The sequence below is a fragment of the Solanum dulcamara genome, chromosome 6 (genome assembly GCF_947179165.1).
Source record: "Solanum dulcamara chromosome 6, daSolDulc1.2, whole genome shotgun sequence".
NCBI lineage: Eukaryota > Viridiplantae > Streptophyta > Magnoliopsida > Solanales > Solanaceae > Solanum > Solanum dulcamara.
In genome coordinates this window covers 74,587,919-74,598,465 of record NC_077242.1, presented here as the reverse complement: position 1 = coordinate 74,598,465, position 10,547 = coordinate 74,587,919, and the positions used below count along the sequence as shown (strand labels likewise).

General features: G+C 33.3%; 1 protein-coding gene across 4 annotated transcripts; it reads right to left on the bottom strand.

Moving 5' to 3' along the window:
* Window positions 1–1,036: 1,036 nt before the first annotated feature.
* On the bottom strand, window positions 1,037–7,491 carry LOC129891506 (two-component response regulator ORR24-like). 4 transcript variants are annotated; one of them, XM_055966892.1, is made up of 7 exons: window positions 6,768–7,491; window positions 6,012–6,164; window positions 5,241–5,633; window positions 5,071–5,147; window positions 2,957–4,141; window positions 2,167–2,283; window positions 1,037–1,294 (listed from the first exon to the last, which is right to left on the bottom strand). In XM_055966892.1, the coding sequence occupies exons 1-7, from the start codon at window positions 6,919–6,921 to the stop codon at window positions 1,250–1,252; spliced, it is 2,124 nt and encodes a 707-aa protein (XP_055822867.1). In that variant the 5' UTR covers window positions 6,922–7,491; the 3' UTR covers window positions 1,037–1,249. The 4 variants fall into 4 exon arrangements, 3 of the variants coding, with proteins under 3 accessions (XP_055822867.1, XP_055822868.1, XP_055822869.1); XR_008767201.1 differs by lacking the exon at window positions 1,037–1,294 and adding an exon at window positions 2,549–2,712 and having other exon boundaries at window positions 2,199–2,283; window positions 6,768–7,490; XM_055966893.1 differs by lacking the exon at window positions 2,167–2,283 and having other exon boundaries at window positions 6,768–7,490.
* Between the last annotated feature and the right edge of the window lie 3,056 nt (window positions 7,492–10,547).

Sequence of the window (10,547 nt, the reverse complement as noted above, 5' to 3'; positions counted from 1 at the left end):
TTTAATTATAATAAATTTATACAATTTAGTATAAACATACGGATAAATATTTACCCTTCACGTATTAATCGATTAAATAGACTTGACAATACTAATGCAATCAACTGAAGGTTGATCACACAACAATTATAAATCTTTGAGTTTGACAACTTGCGATAATATTTAACTTTTTGCGATTCATATTACTTGATATATTTTTTAATTTTAATTCAAAATACGTAGTCAATAAAGCTACTTAGAAGCAATTGGCAAGAGGTTTACAATTACGTGAATTGCTTAAATAATCTCAATCAATTCCTCTTCTAGCAAAAAATTATTTATACAAAGAACTTACATATCTTCATTCATTAGAAGTTAGACAAGTAAGAATATTTCTTGACTAATTTGGAAGGAGGTGTCCACCTATTTCATATTGAAGCTCCATTAGTGACCAGGGGAAATATTAGATGATCTTGATAATGACAAAGATATTGATGGACCAAAAAATTAAAGGAGGATAAAATTGAGCTATTTCAAATATTACACGATATATATATATATATATATATATATATATATAAATTTGAATACTTAGCAAAGAACATGAATTAGGGCAGGAAGTTAGTAGGTAGTAATGCGTTGTCTTACTAACAGCCATACTAGCTACTAATCGTAATATTGCTCATGTAGTTTCTTGTCCTTCAGTATTTGTTACTATATAATGTTTCATGTACTACAATTGTTCAGAATGATTTGTTATCCCTTCACTTCTGATTACTCTCTTTATGGACTGTTTTGGACTATTTTTCTTGAGCCAGGGTTTATCAGAAACAACTCTCTACCTTTGAGGTAGGGTAAGGTCTTTGTACACCGTACCATTCTCAGCCCCAACTTTATAAAATTACACTAAATATATTATTTTTTCCAAGACATTATTAGATTTATCACAACATCAAAGTAATCTAAACTTCATCACAACATCAAAGTAATCTGCAGTATGCCATAAAAAGAAAAATGACAAGAAGAATAAAGCTTTGATCTTGGAGAAGTCGTCGCGAAGGAAAACGAGCTAAGAAGCAGCAAGTAATTTGCATTAGAAATGATACTGTCAATAACATCATTTCCAGAAAAAAATAACAAAATAGAAGACGGGATAAACGCCTGCAGAATACTACATATTGACACTATTAACTCCTAAAGGGGAGAAAATTAGTATTGCTTCAACCTAGCTAGATCCTCTTCTTGCTGACAGCTACAGAAAACTTCATAGTTAAATCCACATTGTTCCATCATCTAACATAACTCCATCTTGCTCCTGCATTTCGCAAGGCAAAATCCTTTATAATGCAGTGTGAAGAGCACAAAAGTTTCAAAAAAATATCCCTTTCACTTTCTTGGTAGTGCATGTAATGAAAAACGTCAAACAAAGAACATGATGAGCAAAATCTGCTACCAAAAATTAAAAAAAAAACTTTTTGAATTTTGATGCCTAGCGATTCATCCCTGATAACCTAATATTAGTGATGATTGGACTGATATGGTATCTCGAAAACTGGGATCTGATGGTATACAAATAAGAGTCATGGCATTAAATCGTATATGACAAAATCCTTAATAATGCACCAGCACTCGCTTACCATTATATCATGCAGTGTGAAGAGCACAAAAGTTTCAAGAATTTCAATTTCTTTTTCTTGGGTATGTTTGTAATGAAATAAATCAAGGATGTTGCACGGATTAACTGAGATTTCCTAAATCCAATCTTGTCATATCAAAGGGAACAAAGTGTGGAACCTTAGTGGTAGATCAAACAAGAACTTGATGAGTGAAATACGGTGAAAAAAATAAGAACTTTTTGAATTCTGATGCTTAGTGACCCTTGATAACCATAGATAAGTGGTGACAGGATGATGCAGTATCTCGGAAACTGGAATTTGAAGTGATGATATACAAATAGGAGTTATGGCATTCAACTTCATACTGCAAGAAATTCAAGATCTTTGGGGGGCACTTAGCACAAGAACAAGCATGAGCAAAAATAGTTGAAAAGTTACTGTTTTTGAAATAATAGAGTTATTCAACTAAAAAGACGAAATGAACAATGAACTCGGAAGTAGAAGAAACACAATGAAAAAGGACATTGACTAAATTTTCATATAGGTGTTCAGGTCTATAATAAGTATGCACCTTATTGACATCAGATTTAGTGCCAGATGAGCCCCACGGAGAAACAGTGTTTAATGCCGAGAAGCTATTGTTGGTATTGATTGTTATTGTTGGTAAATTCTTGTTGCTTCGCGACCCCTGATAACCTAAGATTAGTGGTGATTGGACTGATGCGGTGTATACAAATAAGAGGCATGGCATTCAACCTCATATTGCAAGAAATTCAAGAATTGCTGGGGACACTAGCAAGAGCAAAAATAGTTGAAAAGTCTACTGCTTTTGAAATAATAAGAGTTATTCAACTTGAAAAGAGATGAAGTAAACAACGAACTCTGAAGTAGAAGAACACAATAGACATTGACTATAGTTTCATATAGGTGTACAGGTCGATATAAGTATGCACCTTATTGACATCAGATTTAGTGCCAGAAGAATCCTCAAGGGGAAACAATGTTTAATCCCAAGAAGCTATAGGAAGAGATAGCCAACAGAGACATTTGATTTAGCCCCGCTTTTTGTGGTATCGGTTGTTATTGTTGGTGAAGCAAATATATGTCATCATACCCTCTGCAGATTTTTTTTCATGAGTTGGATGCAAAATCTCTTAGATCTACTTTCCTTTGTTTCCAATTTCAAATGAATATGTGTTTATATACCGTAATCCAGCTATACACTTAACTATTGACATAGAAGTCAGGTTTATCTTGTTCAAATAAATTATCTTACATTGAACTAGTGTTTTCTATGTAATCTTGTTTATGCTGAAAAAAATAATATTCGGACGTTTCAAGATTAGAGAAGGTAATCATACCCGTTTCATTGCAGTCATTAGATCATCCAGGGAGTCATAGCCTTGTGGACTAAAGCTAACTTGTTGCTTTGTTGGCTCCAAGAGGTAGTCTTCATTTGACCTTGTCCTTGAATCTGGGGTCAACTTTTCATGCTCGGTGTGCTGCACGAGTGTTGAAGAACCTCCACTCGATCTACCAATCAATGACATGTCCATCCTTCTGCCGAAGTTCTCATTGCTTTGGTTCATACTATGGCTTAAAGAAGCCATGCTACCATTGTTGGGAACCTGAGAACTTAAGTTATTGTCGAAAGTATTATTTGAGTTGTGGGAATAATGTTGTTTATCGGCCCATGCTTGAGACGGTGTTTGATTCATACTCTGAACAGCACCAGCCATACTTTGACGGTATTGGATTTCTCCCCTTGAATCTTCGAAATGAGGAGAAACTGAGGTGGTGGAAGTAAAATCAAGAGAGCTGCTCTGTAAATGAGTCGCAGCTTCTCTTACGCTATTTTGAGGCAAATGGCTGTTAATGAAGGATTCGGTCAATGGGAAAGAACTTGACTGGAACTTCGATAACTGAGCAGAATTTTGCCAGTTCTCATTAACACCGCTATTGAATGAGTCTGAGCTAAACTGAGTCATGTTTGGAGAGTGCTGATTTCCAAATCCTTCCCCAGTCAGTGGTTGCTGGGGATTCCCTTGAAGCAACATCGAATTATTTGGAACATTGGATAAGGAGTTATGCGAGCAACCGAGCATATCAGCTGTAAGCAGCCTAGACTCATCCAAAGGAATATGTGCCGAGGACTTACTCTGCTGCAATTGATCAAGCTCCAATGATGCAGGAATGCCTTGAAATAAACTAGCATTCTGGCTAGCAGGCGGAATGTTTGGATTCAGTTTTGTGAAAGCATTAACAGAATTGTTCAGATTTTGACCATGACTAGGTTGGAGTAGCTGAGATGCTGCCAGGTTGCGAACGCTTAGACCAGCAGCACTATTTAGTCTGCCAAGCATGCCCCCTGAACTGTACGATGACAAGGCAGCATGAGTATACCGTCCTGATCCACCCAATGTTCGAAAATCTCCAAGCCCATCCAGTGAGCCCATTCGCACGTAGTCCCTTCCTCCTAATGCAGCAACCATGTTGGCTTGTTGGGTTTGTACTGAATTGATCCTTTTCAAGTAAAGCCTATACTTCTGCAGCACAGAAAATAAAACCAGATTAAGAATTCTGAAACTGTAATCTTTTCATTTCCAACAACATACTCGGTGTAATCCCACAAGTGAGGTCTGGGGAGGGTTGGATGTACGTAGACCTTCTCCCTAACTTTGTGAGGTAGAGAGGTTGTTTCCGATAGATCCTCGGCTCAAAAGAAAGGTATAAGATGCAGGATTGTAAGAAAATAAACAGCAAAATTGCAAGATACAAAACAAATGCAGCACACCGATAGTAATACACATCGAAGAATAAGTGACTACATGATAACTGAATAGTGAATACTGCTAAAAGGAAAAGAGGAGAGGAGGCTAGCCACCCATCCCCTCAGCTACGTAGTAACCTTTTACCGTAATCCTCGACCTCCTTTCCTATCTAAAGGCCATGTCCTATCTAATCACCTCCCCTAGTTCTTCTTCGGCCTACCTCTACCTGTCCTACCTCTCGCACCTCCTTATTGGCTCATCCTCGCACCTACTCTTCACATGCCCTTAAATTACTCAACTAAGAGAACCGAACTAAATTTAATCAGGATATTGTTACCACATACAGCTTTAGATTCAGACAGTACTGCATTATTACTTTCCAGTTATACGAAATATCCTGAGATATTGAGTATGATTAGCAGCCATTTGCTAATTAACATTCATGATATGTAGCAAGGTTATTTCAGATTTTGGTCTCTTAGCCACATGAAAACATACTCCAAGGACGAGAGAGCAAAATCTGACACTCTCGCAAATGATTCAACATTGTGAAAAATTAAATGGCCAGTGCTTCAAAAATATTGACGTTATTCACCTCCAATATCCAAGCCATGTCTAGTAAAATCACCACTTGTGTAATGTTAAAGAGAAAGGATCATATATAACAAATGAAATAATGAAGAAGAAGGAGCTAAGACTAGTGCCTGGAGATGGCTTGCCACATTTTCTCTTGTAAGCCCGTCAACATTCATCAAGTCAAGAATCCTCTTGGGGACAGCTTCTGCATCAGAAATAGGACAGAAATATCCATTTAATACGGGAACGTTCATAACAAGCATAGACAGGAAGAACTTAATAATGCTAAAGAACTCACTTTCGATGCCCAACTGACCAACAGCTGCAACAAACTTCCTGTGAAGCTCTATGGACCAAACGACACGAGCTCTCTTCTGAGTTGTTGGATCTTCATTGTCATTTCCATTTTCATCGTTCTCATCTTCTTCATCCTTCCTTTTCTTGTTACATTTTCCATTTTGATCTGCATTACCTGTTGGTGATTGCCCTCGACCACTTTCTCCACTTCCCTGATAAGATTTGTCTTGATCATTAGACTTGCTCTGGCTCTTAGGCTCAACCTTCTTTCTTCTGATCACATGTTGCCATATGTTCCTTAACTCCTCAATTCGAACAGGTTTCACCAGATAGTCACAAGCACCATGACTGATTCCCTTCATTACAAGTTTGGTATCGCTGTTTGCAGACAACACTGGACCCCCAAAAGAAAAAGGTTCAAACATCGACTAATTAAGAAAATCTCAAGATCCTCTATTACAAGTGAAACAAAATGCAATTAGTTACTCGAAGCTAATATAGAATCACAAGGGAGCAAAAAAGTTCTTTTTCTGGTTTAACCATATGGTATCCAAAACCTACTAGCCCAACCAATCCAAATTCGCTCTACGTAAGCTCATCAAATGGGTAAGTTCTCTCCCTATCAGGAATTTCTCCATTCCCTGGGTTTAAACCCGAGAGCTATGGTCAAGGGTGGAGGGATCCAATTCATCCCACAATATCCATTGGATTCAAAAAGTATAAGAAAATGTTAGATCTATATAAATAAGATAAATAAAGATATTCTACATACTTATAACTGGAAGATCCATCTCAAGACCAACATGTTCAAGAAGTTTAAAGCCATCCATATCAGGCATGTAAACATCACTGATTACCAAATCAAATCTATCTCTATTCTCCCTCAACATCTTCAATGCCATCCGTGCCTGACTTGTTGTAGTTACTGTGCAAAAACAAAAGAACTTCAGAATAATAATGCAATTTATCAAAAAATCATGAAGAGGTAAAGACAAAAGATTCAGAAATCTAGAAAGATCTCAAAATAAACCAAGAAAATCCAGAGTAGTAAACTTGAAATGACAGATAGCAATATACCTTAGGAACTAAATTTCACTTGAAAACAAATAGAATTTAGAAAGTACAAAGTAGAGAATTTGGGAATTGAATATGTACAAAATACAAAACCAAAAGCAAAAAAGTAAATCAAAGTAACTCCATTTTCCCTTATTGTTCTATCAATGATTGCTGAAAGGCCATGGTCAAGAAAAGAAGCAAAATTGAAGTCAAGAAACTGTACATGACCATTTGAAAACACCTTTTTCCAGAGCAAGAAAGTTTAATAAGCTCCTGTTGAGTGTTGAAAACAAGAAATAACAATGATAAAACAAGAAAAAGAGTTTCTTTGTTTTTTTCCTCAGAAAATACCTACTTCAAAACTAAGCAGAAATTCCAAGTAAGCCTCATAAACAAGAAATCAAACATCAAATTTGGAAATTATCATAATTAACCAAAAACTAAAAAAAAATCCATAGCATCAAGCATTTACCCTGATACTGGCATTTTCTGAGCAAACCATCCAAAAGTTTCAAACAAGTAGGGTCATCATCAACAGCAAGAACCCTCATACCAATTGGGAAATTATCATAACTATTTCCCCTTTCACCACCACTCATATTCCCTCTAATTTCTTCCACAGTCATTTTCTTGAACCCCACAAAAAAAAAGATTGCACCCCAAAATCAAGAATCCCAGACAAAAAAGTTCAAAACTTTACTACAAAACACACAAAAACAAATCACTTTCTTGAATATTTCTCAAAACCCCATAAACCCCAATTGCTTCAATAAATCCAAACACACAAAAAAGTTCACTTTTTTGAATCTTTCTCAAAACCCCATAAACCCCAATTGCCTCAATAAATCCAAAACACACAAAAAAGTTCACTTTCTTGAATCTTTCTCAAAACCCCAGAAAACCCAATTGCCTAAATGAATCCAAGAACTCAAAAAAGAGATCAAAGATTGAAACTTTGAAATGGTTTGTAGTAGTAAGTAATAAAGCTGTACGTGTGGACAATGATGGTTTATAGCCAAAACAGAGTGATTGGTTACAACCAAACAATACAACAAATCATACAAAAAAAGAAAAATTCCAGTCCTCACAACTAAACTTTTTCTTCTTCTTCTGTTTGTGTTTGTCTTTTCGCCTTTTTCCTATATGCACCCCCAACCCACGTAACCCTCTACACCCCTCTAAACCATTGGTGGGTAATAAAATAGTGCTTATTGGTGTATGTTTTATATATATAGATATAAAAAAATATTTGTATATATATGAAAGGGAATAATAGAGGTTTGTTTATTGTCTTATTCTGAGAACCTTTTTTGAAGCATGCATTTTTGGAAGCAAGCTTCTTCTTTTTTTCTTTTTTTTTTTTTTGTAGATTTTTAAAAAAGACATAATACATAAAGATCGTATCGTATAATTTAATTTTAATAGGTATTTATATTCTTCAGTTTATGTATGCACAAATTAGCATTTAAGCTAGTATAAAATTGAGCAAATAAACACATACGTTCTACATGATAATTCATATAAGATACACTCAAACTGATTAGCATCATGCCATGTACAGTGACGGAGTCAGGATTTTCAATAAGAAAATTCAAAATATGAAGAAATAGACACACGAATTAGACGAAGGTTCGACATCTACTATTTATATATAAAAATTTATTATAATTATGTATAAATAGTATAATTTGTTGCCGAATGGGTTCGAATGAACCCCCTAACCACAATATGGCTCCGCCCCTGGTCATGTATGTTAACTTAGCCTAAGTTAATATTTATGTCCTCCAACTTTGAGTGTGAACAAGTAGATATTTAAATAAGTAGTGACAATTTGCGTAAGATTCATTCCAACTAATTTGTATTATATCAGGTAAGATGTATATTATGTCATATATAATATGTGTGTCTATTGTTCAACTACATACAAATTTAAGTGTTTATTTATACACATTCAAATAAAAGAATATAAATATCAATTGAGTTCAAATTAAAAGTAAATCCATCTAAGAAAATTATACCAAGTGACACATCTCCATGTGGACACTCAAAAGTCAAGAAAATCTTGGCCGTTTATTAGTCACTAAAATTATGGCCAAGTTTCGTTGAATCTTAATTAGATTTACCTTTTAGATAAAGATTGACAACTAATCAAAGCTTTCATATCCTTTTAGGTTCTAATGACTTCTTATCACTTTTGTTTTAAGTTGATCAATCCTGTCAATAATAGAAGGGAAAAAAAGAAGTAATTTTGACATACTTTTTAATTATTTTCAAAAGCAAGGATTTTAAAAATTGTAAAATTAAATTATAAAATAACTACTTAGTTGATACATTTTTTAAAAAAATTAAACCTAAAAGAACAAGTAATGAGTTTAATTAATATATATTGTGAATGTAAATAATTTTTATACCAAGATCATTTTTACTAGTTGCAAGCATGTAAGATATAGATTTCAAATTTCATATAACAACCTGAAAATTTTATTTACATAAATGGTAAATAAAACTTAAATACATAAGTAATTATTCTGATATTTTTATTTTTTTTTCTGGCTATGATTTCATTCATTATTCAAATTATGGGAGTTAAATATTGTTTCATATTGATGAGATCTATGGTAAAAAATAAGTATTTTGCATAAAGATTAAAACTTGTTAAGGTAGACAAGAAGAATGGACAATCAATGAAGAATCTTGGTTAATTATTCAAGGTATAAATGCTAATGATATTATCTTACTAGTATTAGGTATTTTTTTTCTATTTATAGAAATCATTTAATTCCTCCACTTTTTAACCATTTCTTTCTTTAGAGTTTGAATATGATAAGGTTTGAGTGATTTGAGGTTCCAATTTTATTTAATTATTTAACTTTCTTGAAATGGACTCATCTTATGAAATGACTAGTTGGCCTATAAGTTGAAGCAATTATTAATATTTGTATTATAAACTCTTTACGACACGTTTTTTTTTTTTTACGATCATTTTTTGAATTCTACAAATGCAGAATATTTGTTTATCGAGTTATTTTTTTTTCTTTTCTTGAAATGGATTAATTTATGAAATGACTAGTAAGCCCATCAATTAAAGAGTTTAGATTATATACACTAATATTATATTTTAAAAAAACATGTTTAAGATGGATATAAATGTAATTATAACTTCCTAAACATGTGCTATAGTATTTGAGTCAATGAAGAAATTTTAAAGGTAAATTTCTTGTTTAATACTTTACATTTTTTTTGCCTTTTTAATTCCCAGTAGTTTGAAAATTTTGCTTTTTAAGGCAACATTCACCAACTTTTCTTCAATAAATGTGGGATATTTTAAGTGGAAAATTTAGTGTAATAAATAGATAATAGCTATATATCTTTTTCTGTTCTTTAGGACCTTAAGACACTTAGATAAATTATTTAATGAAATTTTCCTTTGTAGTTGTTCATTTTCAAAATATTTGAATTTCTAATTATTCTTTACATTGTTTAAAGGTGAAAATATTTGAATTTCTAATTATATACATAATATTTTTGAAAAAATTACCCAAAAATTGAGTACATTACATAGTAATTCATTCAAAATATCTGTTAAAATAACAACTAAATATTTTTCAATGAGAAAATAATGATTTTTTATTAGTGTGGTATATGGTGGAATAAATGAGATCCTTTCACTTGTAATAAAAAGTTTCGGGTTCAAACCTTAAAAAATGAGAATTCTTGACAGAAAACGTTTCACTTTTAAATAAGCCTTATACGATACGAATTTAAATTAATCGGACTAATGAATCTGTGATATCATATGCTTAAAATAACATATAAGTTGGCCATATTAGCCTCTCTCTTCTTTCTTTTTTGGGGGGAAAACTACTCAAAATAAATTCAATTATGAAATTATTTACCCAAATTAAATTTAATCCAAATTATTTATTCTTAATGGACCCATGAACCAAATTATTTACCCTCTTACCCGATTTTCTCATTTATTTTGCGCATGAAGTCAGCATCACTGCTATGAATTAATCATATGTGATACTCTATCAGTATATTGATATCATATCGGTATCATATAGGACTGAATGAACCGCTTTTTAGTATTCATGTTCGCCTTCGCTCCGCACTTTCCCTTCCACACGGAAGGATCATGGGGTTCTCGCACACCCTTTCTCCTATGAGGAAAGTTACTCTTTCCGATTCATGTCTGGCCCTTCCTGGGTCTGGATCACAGTATACCGGCAACTTTGTTTAAGAACTTAAT

Bases quoted from the DNA above. Each gene is read 5' to 3' on its own strand.
- LOC129891506 (XM_055966892.1), bottom strand. From the start codon at position 6,921: ATGACTGTGGAAGAAATTAGAGGGAATATGAGTGGTGGTGAAAGGGGA. The intron at 6,165-6,767 runs GTAAATGCTTGA...GTTTTTGCACAG, and splicing joins CAGAAAATGCCAGTATCAGG to TAACTACAACAAGTCAGGCA. The intron at 5,148-5,240 runs GTGAGTTCTTTA...TTTCTGATGCAG, and splicing joins TGGTCAGTTGGGCATCGAAA to AAGCTGTCCCCAAGAGGATT.